The 16,420-nt window shown below is 33.3% G+C and overlaps 1 protein-coding gene across 1 annotated transcript; it reads right to left on the bottom strand.

The window, feature by feature from the left end:
• Positions 1-397: 397 nt before the first annotated feature.
• Positions 398-14,487, bottom strand: LOC142354932 (muscarinic acetylcholine receptor M5-like; the record flags this gene model as incomplete). The annotated part of the gene is made up of 3 exons (XM_075407256.1): positions 398-534; positions 2,590-2,734; positions 14,362-14,487. Coding segments are annotated over 3 exons (408 nt in total), but the record flags the coding sequence as incomplete, so codon positions are not given.
• Positions 14,488-16,420: the final 1,933 nt, after the last annotated feature.

Raw genomic sequence — 16,420 nt, 5'->3', positions numbered from 1 at the left:
TGGGTACATACATGGCCTGAAGTTAACTTCCAAGAACTTTCTCCTTTTTGAAACGTGCAAGTAGCGTCTTTTAAGCAACTTTACGTGACTCTGCAGAAGTCAGTACAAAATTCGGGCTTCAAATCTCGAGTCGCTACGCGGCTTTCGATAAACGCCAAAAGTTCGCAGTGGCTTCAAGCAGAGTCACATCTCCTATACTGCAAACCGTTCGGTGATTGAGTATTCGATAAACGATCTTATCATTATTGTCGGCAGTTATGCTTCGACACGAGTCTGAAGCAATTATTGCTAGCCCGATTGGTCACAATAGAATCAGAAAAAAGTACATCAGCTTCATAAATGCCAATAAATGCGACTAAAGTCAATTTAATATTTATATTGGATAAACATAACTCACGTAAGACTATGGGCCATAGCCAGACCATAAAGAGGAAGAGAGTGAGGGGGTAGATCCAAACGGGACCTAGGAACCACAGAGCCACTTTGAATGTCGCCTTCTGCATGTAGTGTGCCGGTTTTGACACACTCCAAAACCTAAAGGAACAATTTCCCCGTCCCAAAAATTTCACCGTCCCATGATTTCACCGTCCCATGAACATTTTTGATGGTTATCAATTGTTGAGATCTAGACTATGTACCTAAACTTATTCATATTAGTAGCTTGGACAAAACCAGCTATATTTGTTCCAAACCCACCTAGCGGGGGGGAGTATATGCTCAACTGGGTTTGCTGTTCATTCATTTTTCACCGATCATTATAGAAAGTTGTGAGTGGTGTCATTAGAACCACCCTCAACCGAAGAAGTTACAATTAAGCATATTTTTTGGTTTTATCAAGTTATTGAGACTTCAAATTGTTGTGAACATTAATATTTGAAGTGATTTTAGCGTCATTGCAGGTTTAGCGTCATTTTTCTTCAATTTAAGATTCACTTTAAAGTTCAATTTAGGATTTACACCAAATTTTTCGCCACAAAAATTACATTTTAAGCCACAAATTCGAAATTACGTTTTCTAATTAGACGTGAATCGATAGAAAGGCTAACTGTCTTCCCAACAGGGAATTAAAAAAACAGAAACATTCGAAATCTACAGGAGCACGGTGTTTAAACTTTTTCAGATTATGTTGTATTTTTGCATGTCACGAATGGACAAGTCATTTTCCTATCAAGTTATCAATAATGACAAGCTCCACTGACAATCATAGGGCTCAATGAAAAAATATTTTGTTTTAAGGGAATAGCTCATGGTTAATGGCTTTGACAATGTAAACTCTTAAAAATGTGTAGCTGTGCCTGCACCATCAAACTTCTAGTAGACCAATGATTTTATCAAACAATTCATCTTACAACTGGCTTCTAAAAGAAGTCTAAGGGAACCTATCTAATGAATTGCGTTGATATCTATTAATAGTTTTTATTTTGGATTTTGAATGCTCGCCTTTTAAAAACTGTTCAGATGACCTTTTAGTTCACTTCCACTAATTACAGCCCCCCTAGTTTCCTTTTTGAAGCAAAAAATAATCCGGACATCAGTTTTATGTTCTAGCCATCGGAATTTTGTCTTGTTACATTACCCCAAAATTTACTGACTGTTTCCCTCAGTAATCATGAAACGCGTATTCGAAATTATAATGAAAATGTCAGCGAATGATTGATATTTTGCATAGCTTCAACGTTTTCTTCTCGCTCTTCTGTATATAAATTTTGGTTTTTGCCTGTATTTTTTGTTCTATTTGTAGTCGTAGCTCTTAGTCCGAGAAAAAAGTTGCATTTTGGATTTCCGGCGTTTTGTAGAGGTGTACCTGAACAACTTTTATCCTTTTTTTGAAAGTTGATATTTTTAAAGGCTTTGAAACTACGATTTACTTGAGTATTGTATGTTCATGTTAGTCAATCTTTTTGAAAGTCGCCTTATCAATAAAATGACAGATCTCATTGGCTTTGCAAAGGGGCTCAACTGAATATTAAAAAATGTTCCAGTGAGAAGCGCTTTATAATTGGTTTTGACACTTTTCTACTGCACTTTCTACTAAATTTCTGGTTGTTGCCTGTATTTGTTGTTTTTTTTTGTAGTGGTAAGTTTTATTTTGATTAACTACAGATCTTATAAGTTTCCTATTGAGATGTAAATAAATTTTTCAATGGTTATCAATTGATAGCTGTTTAATTCTATGATTTTCATTTTATCTGTTTATAAATACTCTAGAATATTTTTGAACTTTGCCTTTTTGTTCATCTGTTTGTTAACTTGTTGCTCAGTCGCATCACTGAGAACTCCCATCCACTTTCCTGCAATAAAAAATTAATGATTTTAATGGGTTCATAATTCATCCTTTTTGTTGTCGCAAATTGTTTCTAAATAATTAATTATTGATGTATCTGTTGTTATTTTGTATTCCTCTCCTGTGACTTGGTCTCACAAAGACATATCCCATTGATTTTTTGGGGAGTTTTATGCAAGTCTATCTAGAGTTTTTAATTAAATGCTAATTTTTTGACGACTTTCGAATTTATTTGGTTTCAAAATTTATTTGGTTCAATGGTCTTTTGAAATTTGTCACCGTTTTTTTTCTTTTTGTCCACTCACCTATCAATGCAAATGACAAATATAGCGAGCATGGACGCATAACAGAGAGAGTAGTCCAGCATGAGCCAGCAGTTGCAGACGAACTGGCCAAGAATCCATTCTCCAGTGACGTAATAAAACGAGTAGAAAGGGATCGAGACACAACCTAAACGCATCCAAACTTTCCACATTAGTGACAAAATCATCAAACTCACAATTGTATTCCTAGAGTTGAGATTCTTTTTGGATATGTTTTCGCTATTTGTTCACATCCCAAAGAACTGATTAAGACCTGTTAGTGATCTATAGACACCTGGTCGAGAAACACCTTCGAAATTAGACCGATAATGGCATCAAACTGTCTTATAACTTGTCTAATTTGCTACATCATTCCACTAAATGTTTTGAAACCCTCAAGCTTGCAGACTTCAGAACACCTTTTAGGCACAAAAATCAGCTTGACTGTTTATCTCATGCAGAAAAATCGTCAGCTAGATTTTCCAACTTCCAACGAGTTATCACTAGTTCATTTCTCTGTACCGAAATTCGATATAAGTGCCCTGACTAATCAATTTCCTCCCCATTTTCTTGTGGTTTTAGAAAAAAATTGGGAGAGTATTTCAGCGCATCTCCAAAATCCGTATATACTCATACTCCAGATTTAATATCATGACAGCCGATTGTTCTCAATTGCTTCTACAGAAAGAAGTGTTCAAACCAAAAGAAAAAAATTAATGCTGATGTCTAATTTGTAATGACACTACAATGCCAATGTATAAACAAAAGGAGAAAAAGTAACGATCTTGAACATGCTGTCATTCAAGTATTTGTAAATTTTCTCGGCTTCGGGAAAAACAATCACGGACAAACCCACTTATTTTATATAGAAAACAAACCCCTGCAGAAATAAACCCCCACCGAAATAAAAACCTCCACTGAAATAAACCCCCACGGATATAAACCCCCACGGAAGTAAAACCCCAAGGAAATAACCCCCCACCCCCCCTCCCTGGCTACTAAAGAACTGCTCATTTAGCGCGCTTCGCCGTAATTCGCGGACCTTGGCCCTGTTTTAGCAGCACGTTGATGTGAAACTACGAAAACAAAACAAATTATCAAAACCGCAATTTAATTTTAGTATGAGGATTTATTTTCGTGAGGATTTTTTTCCGTGGAGGTTTTTTTGCCGTGAGGATTAATTTCCTATTTAAAATAAATAGTAGCAGTTAAATCCACGGGGATTGTTCCACGTGCAACCCAATTTCCACGATACCAGCTATTTGTGGATGAATAATGTTGTGAGAAGCTTGAAACATCTTGAAGCCATGCGAAAAATAATTTTATAAACGTGTTTAGCTTCCCTGAAAGTTTGCAAAAGGAATTTTTTTTATTTTGCTTTAAGTTTGAGATTTACTCTTTTTTTTCAGTGTTTGCATAAATAATACTTTAAAGTAAAAACAAAAACCGGGTTCGGACAGCAACTATTCATGTTATCAATTGAATCGTACATGAGCACTCCGTCTTTAACAGAACTGCTATCAAGAGGCATTTTAATTAAAATTTATCCATATTTACCAATGGTTGCCCTCTTTTTACATTAATTTAGAAGCATTACAGTAAATTTCTCTGAATTGCAAAAAATATTACTGACTCCAAAAATAATAGTTTTTTAGTTATTCTTTGTTTTTGTACAGTGCTGGTACGTGCTAATTTCAAGATTTGAAACCAATGGGTACGATCGCCAGCCTTTTGTACAGTGCTGGTTTAGTGCTAAATTCAAGAGACCCTATCAGAACGAAATGACTCCTTATGTAATTACCTGGTCAAGGTTCTGCAATAATATTTCTGATCAAACCATCTCAAGGCAAAGCCGTAATTTGATCACGCACAAACCCAGACACAAGAGAGTTTTGATCACAATTCACTTCTTTCATTTTAGTTATTTTTCTGCCTCGTTCAAATAAATTAAAGATCAGCCTTTTCCCTTGCATGTCGCTTAAGTGCTGAAAACAGAGTTTTAATAGAGATTTATTTGCAGCTCTAAAATTTTTTGTCTTAAGCGGAGACCTAAATAAGACTACTAAAGAACTGCCCATTTAGCGCGCTTCTTCGGAACATGGCCATGATCTACTGGTATCATTAGAAAGTCCGATCTTCTGGTAGAATATGGAATTAAAAAGATTTTTTTAATTTTCGTTTTCTACAGGGAGTTATCGAGGTTTAAACTTCTGAGAAAAGAAGAGTGAATTCACGTTGTTTTTATTCACATTTTCCGGAATTTTTGCCTAAATTTTCGTCAATTTTGGTAAAATTTGTTATAATTTTTAAGAATAGTGTCGTTGATTTCATTTTTGAAGACAAACAAGCATTGTTGATTGTTTTGATTTAATTTTTTTGGTCAAAAAATCTGGATAAACATTTCAAAATTTAGCCTTTTTCATCAAAAACAGCACGAAATAAGCTACTTTAGTCCACTTTGATTAAATTTGCCAACAGTACATCCCCAAACAACACTCATACAATCTTTTTAGACTCAGAGGGGGGCTATTTCTACTTCAGAGTCCGCTGAGAGTGCACTGTATATAAAACTTTGCCGTTTTTTGCTAACTTTACTCGCTGATTATCAAAAATGCAGAATTTATTTTGAGTTTTCAACTAACAAATTATCTATATCTACAACATTCGAAAAATCAATTGTTCCTAACGGACAAAAAATATTAGCAGGGCTAGTTTTGGGCCATTCTTGGACTGTTACAATCCAAAAGAAATCGGGTTGTAGTCAGTCGGTCTTTTTTTTTAAAAAAAAGACTTTTTTTTATAATAAAGAACAGAACATATCAAATCAAAGCTCAGGAGTGATAGGTCCAACCAATTCGCTTGCTAAGCACCTCCAAGTTAATGCATTTAGTTTTTTAATTGAAAGTTTATGGTCGTTTCTTTTTTAAAAAATAATTGACTTTTCAATAAGTAATGGCTTAATTAACTTTTCCTCTATTTTTTTCTTAATTTGCTCAACTTCGAGCTTAGTGTCAGCAAAGAAAGACTGCTTCTTCTTTCTACTAAGTTAACATTTATTCTCGGTTGCAGTTTTAAGCCTGAAGTTATTGTTTTCTGGCTTTGATACTACAAGATTTCAGATTTTTGTTTGTTTTGATATTTGCCAGTTTTTCACGTTTTCTAATTTTGTCACATTATCACATTATTGACAGTTCCATGTCACCTTATTAGCATTGAGAATAAGACACAATTGAAGATATTAAAATCTTGAAAGATATACATCATCGTTTTAACGGCCTCGACGCCTCTTTCTTGAAGAAATCAATTGAATTTTTTAATTTTGTCTCTAACTGTCATTTATACTTTGTCGTTTCGGTCGTATGAAATTTCCTGTAGAGTGATAGCTTTCATTGGCTTTTCATGGAAGAATAGAAGAACCGATATTCTGATATTAGTTGATAGCTGATGGCTTTCATGACTTTGAAAACAATCGTTTTCCAAAATTAAAAAAAAAACTTTTTAACTTCGCAATTTTGTTCTTTTTATGTTTCTTTTTGTTACCTAATCTCGTTAGTTAATTACTGGTCAAAAATGACATTATGGGTGTCAAGGGAACAAAACGGATTGGTGTCCCAAAATCTTTTTTAAAAGAATTTGTTATGACCTTACTGGCTTCGACACCGGTTTTTCACAAAAAAAAGTAAATTAATTTGATTTTGTCATAATTGACGTTCTTTTTGTAGATGCAAGAAATATTCTGGACAATTACAGGTCTTGAGGGCTTCCTTTTCATGAATAAACGACCCTAATTAAATAGCTCTTTTGTAATTAATGCCTTTCATGACATTGAATGTAATTTTGTTTCGAAAAAGAAATTAAAAGTAATACATACTTTAGCACTTCGCTTTTTTGTCTACTTGTTACCTAGTCTTACAATTGAATGGCCACGTACTACATTATAGCTGTTTGAAGAAGGCACAATCAAATATATTTTGAGTGCCAAAATCTGGCTTCACGGTTTTGACAGCGTTTTCTGGCAAGTTTCAATTGAAATTTTGTTTTTTTTGTTGTTCTTTTTAGCCGCTTTAAAAAATGAACAAGGACAGGTCCTAATGCCTTTCTATAGGAGCAGTATTAATCGTAAATTTGTGGTAATACTAATTGATTCCTGATGGTATTTATTACTTTGAAGTTAACTGTTTCAAAAAAATAAGTTAATTTTTTCACTTTACTGTTTTTGTTCTTTTTTGTATAATTGTTACCAAACCTTTTTATGGACTGGTCGCATATGTTTTCTGGTAATTTATATGTAATTTTTGTTTAGTTTTAATTTTATCTGACGGTATGTTGACTTTATTAAATTCAGTTTTTAAGAGGGACATAAATTTTTTGATGTAACTAATGTTTGTTGTTGTTTGATTTTGCTGTTCGTCTTGACTCGCTTTCTTAATATTGACATATAACAGCAATTTAATGCATCAATTTTCACTCCACTGAGTTATTTGCTTTGGAGTCTATCTTATCGTTCATACAGAATTTTTTGAAAAAGACTTGGGCTTTTTTGGGATTCACAAAAAATCATTTTTGGGTTTTTCTATCTGTTCCTCATTTGGTAGACAATTATGCCAAAATTGTGGATGGGCGGGGTCGGAACCTTATGTGCCATCGCACATTACCGAGCCGCCTTGTTTCCTATCTAAAATTAGTTGCAGTTAATTCTACGGGGTTGTTTCCTAGAATCAAATTTTCTCAGGATACAAGCTATGCCTGAAAAAAATTTATGTGAGAAGCTTGAAACATCTTCATGCTATGCGAAAAATTAATTTCGTAGCAGTTTTTAATTTCCCTGAAATTTACCCATGAAGGATATTTTTTGCATTAAGTTTAAGATTTGACTCTATATTTCTTCAGCGTTTGTATTGGTAATATTTTGAAGTATAAACAGAAACAGGGCTCGGATAGCAATTTTTTTTGAAATTTATACGCAGAGATGTAGAGTTTTTACGGAGTTCTGCATTTCATCAATCGAATTGTACATAAACAGTCCTGAATTTTAATTGAATTGCTATCAATAGGTATATTAAACAAAATTTGTTCAAGTCTACATGGTTGCCCTCTTTTTACATTAAGTTAAAGCATTAGAGTAAATTTCTCCGAATTGTAAAGAGTATTGATCACTCGAAAAACAGTTCCTAGTAATTTTAATTATCGTACTGTGTCGGTAGGAAATCAAGTTTATTTCAAGATTTGAAGCCAGTGGATACGATCACCATCTTTTCCTTAGAGACCCTAACGTAACGAAATGCCTCCTCTTGCTATTGACTGGTCGCGGTTTAGTAAAATCATTTATAATCAAAGTCCAAACCGTAATATAATCATACACATCCAGACAATAGAGAGTTTTGATCATTTTTTGCCTTAATCAACAATATTAATGAGCAGAATATTCACTTAAAAGTCGCTTAAGTGCTAAAAGTTGGTGAAATGTATATTGTACGTCATTTATTAATATAAATTGATTTGCAGCATTGAAAAAATTAACCTAATCGAAGTAGTAAATAAGGAAATTGTCACTAATGAGTTAGTCATGAATTAGTTAAGATGGATATATATTAATAATTCAGCTCTATTGCTCATGAAATTTTGTTAAAAAATACTACTGAATTATCCAAAAAGAACAAAGTGCTATCGTTTGTTCAAATTAAAAATTTTTTTGCAATTTTTTTATGATAACGATCTACTTCGTTAAGAATCCTTTATAATAATAAAAAATGTCACGTTAAAAAATTTTTCGTGATAAATGTTTACTTCGTTGAACATCCTTTATAATAAAAAAAAATTGTCACGTTAATGATCCTTTATAAAAATTTGTCGCATTGAAAATCCTTTATGATAAAAACTTGTCTTTAAACTCCTCTATGCTAACAATTTTTCTTGTTAACAATCCTTCATTATAAAAGTCTGTCTGGTTGAAAATCAATCCTTCATAAAAAATTTATCTCGTTCAAAATCCTTTATGATAAAATTTGTCTCGTTCAAAAATCTTTAAAGTCGGACTTTGGCTCGTTCAAAATCAAGTTATGAGCAAACTTTAGCTAGCTCTCCCATGACTTTAGTATGTTCTCGACCAGGTAATTTTGGGCACGTTTTTCGATTATATCCAATCTCTCTGGTCCTAAGCCATTTTTAACGAGGACCTCGACTCAGGAAAATGCTGAAATGGGTTTTATAGATTCTAAAACTTCTAAGCTGAGGGGTCTATAATGGGAAACAGCCAAGCCCCAATGAGATTTTTTAAAAAAATTTGCAAATTTTCCCGGTTTCACATTTACCTTTTCAACTTAAACCGGCATGTGATCTACTGAACTCGGTCAGATCTATCTTTTCCAGTTCACGTAATTCCTGCTTTGCAAAAAATGTGATCACCTTTGTTTGCTACTGCTTTAATATCACAGGACAGGAAATGTGGGAAGTCGTGCGAGATCATCTTCTGATGTCTAATTACGGATGCATGGATACCACTGGGGCTAACATGTCAGGAAATGCCGTGAATTACAGTTTGTTCTTATTCTTATTCACAGCAAGTAAATAATGTTGGTGTCACTTTAATTACTCCAATCAATCGATCCGCACTAAATCGATTATCGCTCCAACATAATAAAGCCCCCCCACCCCCCCCCCCCCCCATTTATAACTGCGACCTTGAAACCCACAGCGCCTAAAAAACCACTGCAACCTCAAGGAGTCATACTAGCGTGATAAACAAATTATAACAAGCGTGATTATAATTTTTCTGCTTGACCAAGTTTTTGACTGATCCTAATCTTTCTGCTAGCCACAGCAACCTTCAATTGACCGATACTTTCTAGCGACGTGCTCAAACGTTTCTTCTGTCTATTTATTCTAATTCAGACTGCTTCTTCTGTCTATTTATTCTAATTCAATGCGTGAGATGAAAATTTGTACAATTTTTTCTGACATCGAATGTTGCCATAATGAGAATTCAGTGGCTAAATTACAACAAAACAAAACGATACAAAATCCAAAAAAGTGATAAAGCGGATCCACAACCGCATGTTTTTGGATAATTTTAGATTTAATTGTAACTGTGGATTTGAAATAGGCTTGGCGAGTAGTATTAACATTAATTTGAGCATCTTCTAAGACCACTTTTAAGGTAGCAAACAAGCATCTTCGGATGAGGCAATTAAGAATAAGAGTTGATCAAAATGGTGTTTGAAATGTCATACAAATAAATAATTGTTGCGATTAAATTCTACTTCATTTCAATGTTCATCCTGGCGGCCAATATTAAAGGGCAGAAACGTTCATTTTTATTATTGGTAAGGTTTTTAACTACAATTTAGTTGGGTTTGTTGTTGAAAACATCTTATCAATACCTTAATCTGAAATTCGAAGGAGTAAACTTTAGTAAACTTGAGTGTAATAAACATAAAGTGATCAGGTAATAACATCAAGATTTTGAGAAGCAGATAACTACATGGAAAATGTAAAAGAAAGCTTTTGATCATTCTTTATTGGTAAGAAGAAAAATCAATTTGTAAATTCTGCAAAAAAAGAAAGTCCTTAATTTTTGTACAAAAACCTGTTGCAAAGTAGTTATTAAGCAGTACAAATGGTTCTAGTATCATTTGCATAAAGTTCATCAAAAACAGTGACAAAATATCAATTATAATCAAGAGCTGCTGCTAAAAACATCAACTGTTGTCAAGGTGTGCACCCACTTCCTTACACAGATGTCACCGTTTAGTTTTTCAGAACTTAAGAATTTTAAGCATTTTGGGGTCCTTGTGAGTTATCTTGCTGTAGTTAGTTGACATTTGATTTTTTTTTGTGTTTTGCAAATGTAAAATGAGAGAATAGAATCATGTGAGCAACATCTTCCACAAATTCCAAACTACTAAAATCAAACTATAAAAAAAATTCCAAACTCAAAATTTCTTTGTGACAAAATAAATGGTTCTCTATATGCCTTTGTGTTCACAGCAAAGTTGAAAAGAACCAGAGACACCAAAAACACTTCCAGAAACTATTTAATCTTGTTTTATTCTCGATTTTTTGTGCGTACGACTATTTGTGTCGGCAGTTAATCTAATTTGAGTTTTGATAATTTTTCGCCAGCAGTCATCACAGAAACAGCAAACAAAATTGAAGAAACCTTGAAAACAAATTTCATGTTATTTTGTTTGGCTTTTCAAGCGAAAATTGTTTTCAGATTTTGAGTTTTAGATCTGAACTAGATGCTACTATAGCTAATTGCTAACGGAAAAAAATCAAAGTGAACAGCTCTCTGGAGTAAAACTGCAAAATATTATGAAAAAAACTCTGCCGCTAGCTTCCTCTTTTAATTTCAATTTTATTTTCATTTTAATTTCTGTCGACTGAAGTAATCATAACTTTATAAAATTTTTAGTTCAAAATTGCTTCTGACGCATAAAATCTTAAGTTGTTTCCCTGACTGTTTGTTGCCTAAATTTTCTTTTTATATAGAAAAAATCAGCAAAATTTCAATGCAGCAAACAAAAACAAGTCTTACGGACTTTTGTAATTTTTTTGTGTGTAGACGAAGTAAATTAATCGCATTTTTATCTAAGTATAATAAACAATTTATCAACAATATGGTAGTTCATCAAAATTTGTTTAAAATCGAATAGAGTCAAAACTTGTAATACGCATTAACAAGGTTCTGTCATAACCTATTTTTGATTTTAAACAATCTGATTAGATTTGAGGAAAAAGCAGTTTTTTTGAAGTGCTTGAATGTTGGATTTTTGTAGCATCTTTTTTCTCAACGTTAGATTATTTTAGTTTCTAAAGATCGGAGGTTTCAGTAAACCCTAAACTTAAGAAACAAGACATTCAGCCATCATATTATTGTTATTGTCCGTTTGCTGTTTGTCCTTAATTTTCAATGTTCCTCTATCATTGCAATATATTGAATTTTTCTGATTCAACAATTTTTCAGAAGAAATGAACCTCTGTTCTAATACGATGAAAATAATTTTTCTAAAAGTTCTCACTGAATTATATCACTGCTTAGACATGAACTTGGTGCGTTGTGCTTGAAAGAATTCGATGTTTCAGTAGAAACAATTTTGTCTAAGATTTTCGCAGGTATTCTTAGGTTCTCAAGTAATCAGGACTTTTTGGTATTTAACCTATTGGCAAAAAAGAAGTGCTGTCTGAGAAAGTATCTCTAATTCAATAGATTGAGTGGCTTTTATTCATTGTGGTGTTCTTCTGTGGAACTCCAAAATTTGGGATCTTTGCAATCGAACGCAAAAAAAGGCGTGCAAATAAATAACATTCCTTCATTTGCCACAGTTTTTCTGACACGTTTTGTGTAGTAACCTATTACTTGTATCTTGTGTAAGTACATTCTCCTTCAAGTATGGAATACATCTCTTTTTAAAATTACCAAATCCTTTTTTTGTTCCTCATCCTGTTCTTTGGATTTGACAAATTTTCGTTCTAAGCCATCAAATATCTTGGTTCTGTTTCACAATCTAGCTCAAGCAATGCCCAATACTGATTGTTGTCATACGGAAAAAATTAAACTGAAGTAGATTTAATCAAATTTAATTTAACAAAATTTATGTTTTTTCCTGTCATTTTGATATTTTTGTTTCTAACTTTCAAAAATTTGCATGATAGAATTTTTGTGAAATCCGTCGCCGCAGTGACAAAATTTTAAACTCTTTCCTTCACCACAGCAGAGGGTAATAATGGTACCACATAAATGTCTCAGAAGGCAGAAGAGCCGGGGTCACAAAAGAAAAGCAACTGTGCTCATAAGTTCTTTTTTTAGATTAAAAAAATCATATACAATTTTTTTGAAACATGTAAATTTTCCAAAATATAATCATAAGTTTTGATATTCACATGTTTCAAATGTTAAAAAAATAATACGTATTGTTATTAATATAATAATCTTAAAATTGTGACTGTTCGTTCTCATAGTTAAAAATGGAAGGTTTTGAAGTCACCTATCTGTCTATTAACGGGTACTTTCTTGTGCTCATCGATCAAAAATTCGATTAAAATCTTTTTAAAGCAAATTTTACTTTTAAAAGTTTGTTTTGCAGAGGGCAATTGGTACTCTTGTTCTGTCTAGCGTTTTGGCGACTAGTAGACATTTTAAAATTTTCGGATGTTAGCCAGTGTCTTATATCTCTTTGTAGCTTCATCAAGCTATATTTTGAGATAAACAAGTAAGCTGGCAGAATGCAATCCTGAATGAGGAAAACAGTGGAGTGGCCAAACTTTGTCAAAAATAACAAACTTTTTTCCACCTGTTAATCTGCCTATTTATGCGGTTTATGTGTTTTGCTGTAAGAGTTTGAAGAATATTCAACTGAAAGAACTGTGATGGAATACAACTTACTTGAAAGTATCAACTCTTACTTTTCAGGGAATATGATTTCTTACAAGATGCAAAGAACGAATTGCAATAGCAATTTTGCTTAAAACTGAGTTCAGGTGATTTTCAAAGGTTAGGTTTTAACCAGTTTGTACTCCAAGTTAACGAAAAGCATGAGCTGGTTTGATAACTTCACCTTTCAAAGTAAACTCTCGATCCGAAATAGTATGGTTTGTAAAGATTAATATCTCTGTTTTATCGACATTTAATGTGAGTTAATTCTCTGTCAGGTGCTTGTCTGTTTGTTCTAATTTTTTCAATTTTTAGTGGAATAATTTCATTATTTTCGGATTTGCAGATAGTACTAGTGTATCCGCAAAGTATTTTGTTCACCTTACGGATGACACTAGTACTATTTGCAAATTCGAAAATAATGAAATTATTCCACTAAAAATTAAAAAAAATAGAACAAGCAGACAAACACCTGACAGAGAATCAACTCACATTTTCATCTTCCAGTTTTTCAGAAAAATCGTTGACATGTAACAGAAAAATAAAAGGTCCTAACACAGTTCATTGTGGAACACCATGATTATTAGTTATTTTATCTGATAGGTCAATACGCAATTTTACGCATTGTGCTCGGTTTGTGAAAAAAGGTTTGAGAATTAAAATGGTTGATTGAGAGAGATTGAAATTTCAGCTTTCTTGAGAGAGATCTCATGTGAAATTGAATTGAAAGCTTTTGCAAGATCCAAGAACACCGCACATGTGTGGTAAAAAGGCGAGTTAGCTGATATTGAGCACCTGTTGAGCAAATGATTTTCTATTGCAAATAAACTGCAAGCGCGATTATTAGCGATCAAATTAAGCTTTACACTGCTGTCTACTGACAAGAAAAAATACCTCGAGCAACAAGAATCGATGAGAGAGATCAATCGGGTTATTTGAGAAACTAAAAATCGGGAAAACTTGATATTTTGTTTCAATGCTCAACACAATTTAGGATTTTTTTAAGCAGTTTTGTTAGCTGGAAAAGTTAACATGACAAAATATCCGTTGCAAAAAACTCAATTTTAACCTCGAAAAAATAATCTTTTACAACTTTTTTCTTTTCGAAGTGGTCGGCATTATTAAACTCTGGTCTAAATATATGACAGTTCGTCATATTTAAGCAAGCTTGCAATACAAATTGCTTTTTAAACTGTTTCATCAAACATAAAGATCTTCGAAGATCCTTGTTATTGGAGTATGATAGCGTTGCCATATCTGATAATTTGGCTCTTTTAAAATGCCGTGTGTTATGGCTAGAAGTTGTAACGCACCCATCCCAGACCCAACAACAGCAACGCAACCAGTGGTAAGAACTCGAACACGTCCTCCTCTCAACAACGCATGTTGACTTGTTTACTTACCAACTAGCATGTCAGCCACTGAAAGTGACACAATGTACATATTAGCTGTTGTTTTCAGTCGTGGGTTGCGGAAGAACGCCACTATGACCAGCACATTCCCCGATATTGTCAACAGAGACACGAGACCTGAAACAAGCCGAAAATTACTACCTAAATTATTTTCCCTGTATCAATTTTTAGGGGGAAAATCACAAAATTTTCTTATAACGTTATTTTAACATTATTGTGAAAAAATAATTTCTGTTGCTCAACTGATTTATATTATTAGTATGCTCTGATGCAGGCATATGTAACCAGTTTGTTTTGTTTCTAATTTCCTGGTTTCAAAATTATTTCAGTTTCCATCGAAATTTAGACAGATTAAATTTTCCTAAATTGTGAATAGAACTGTTGATTGTATATAGAACGCTCATAGATGGATTTAAATCAGAGAGTCAAGGAAATAAACCCCTTAGGAAAACACAGTCAACCTAAAATCAAATAGTAGTAATTGGTTTTTCGCTCATTCACAATATCAACCAGGGTCTTATAAGTTGATGTTCCGGCCGAAGCCATCTCTGATCAGTTTTTGAAACACCGAATCAGCTTTTGATGAAGAGATGATGCTCTTGCTTTAACGAAGAGTTTAATTATTGACCGCGGTTATCGCGGTTATTAGACACTGAACTTTGTTCAGCTTGTAGCAATTTGTGGGTAACCTAGATGAATTTGCGCGAAAAATGATTATGTTGCAAGATCTGAGGTCATCTAGCAATATTTTTGCATTGTTGAGGTTGTTTGTTTCACGTACTTAACAACTTATTTGTCCATCAGCTGCCTTGACTACTATTTCCAAAAAGATAAGACAACAAAATGATGTGTTGCGAAGATGGTGGCATCAATTTTTTTGAATTACTATACTTTCTAAGCTCTCTGCCACATTACAAAAACTAATTAAACAAAAAAAATTAAACCCTTTCAATTTGTTGGCATGCCACGCAATACCGCTTATAATTTTGCGACGAAAAAATATCTAACGAGATGAAAACTTTTTGGTGTACGAAGACACAATTAAAAAACAAATATTATCAAGCCGTAAATGAGACATTATAAGTTACATTATTTTTTTCTACCAACTAACATCAGTCAAATTCTTTGCGAAAATAAAGTAAAAAACAGATCTTTGTTATTAGTTAGTCAGGTGAGTAGCATTTTGAAAACCAAAAGAAATGCTCCGCATTAAATGAATTTTAAGAAATTTACTGTCAATAAGTTACCCGGGTCGAGGTGTCACCTCCATTCAACGCAAATATATGTAAGATAAGCAGTGAAAGCGGGAAATTTTGTATGGTAACGGAAATGCGGTGAAATTATATAAACCAGGCGGTGAGTGCGGTGAAAAAAATTATTGCTTTGTTGCAGTGAAATTACATAGTTTCACCACTGAATTTAGCGGTGAAATTACATAAATTCACTGCTTTGAAAAAAAGTGCCCAAATTATGCAGGATAAGAGGTGAATGCGATGAAATTACATAAATCCACCGCCTAATTTAGTGGTGAAATAACATAAATTCACCTCTTAGAAAAAGTGTTGAAAAACTATAAGATTATGGGGGCATTTTTAGGGGGGGGGGGGTAAAACGAGGCAAGATAAGGAGACAAAAGAGAGTAAGGGAAGAAATGTTAGATTTCACCCCACTAAAATAACCCCCCCCCCCATCTTACATCCTTTTGAATCTTTTTTCTAAGCGGTGAATTTATCTATTTTCAACACTAGAGTGAACGTCGAACTTACAAAAATCACCACATTTCACCACTAAAGTAATTTTACAGCTAAAAGTTGCAAATCTTACAAAAAAATCAACGCTCATGTTATATAAAAAGTAAAGTGAATTTGATATAAACTCAAAACAAAAATCTTAAAAGTTAGTGAGAAGTGGCGCAGGGGAATAAGAAGTGACTGACATGCAGTGGGCGAGAGTTTCGAATCCGTGTGTGGCCGGCAAATTGCAGTAAGTCATGAAATGTGGTGACTTTTTGTAAGTCCCCTATCGACTTTTATTATTTCACGGCAAAATT

The sequence above is a fragment of the Convolutriloba macropyga genome, unplaced genomic scaffold, assembly GCF_964194025.1.
Source record: "Convolutriloba macropyga unplaced genomic scaffold, txConMacr16.3 SCAFFOLD_3893, whole genome shotgun sequence".
Taxonomy (NCBI): domain Eukaryota; kingdom Metazoa; phylum Xenacoelomorpha; order Acoela; family Convolutidae; genus Convolutriloba; species Convolutriloba macropyga.
This window is presented reverse-complemented; position numbering and strand designations above follow the sequence as displayed.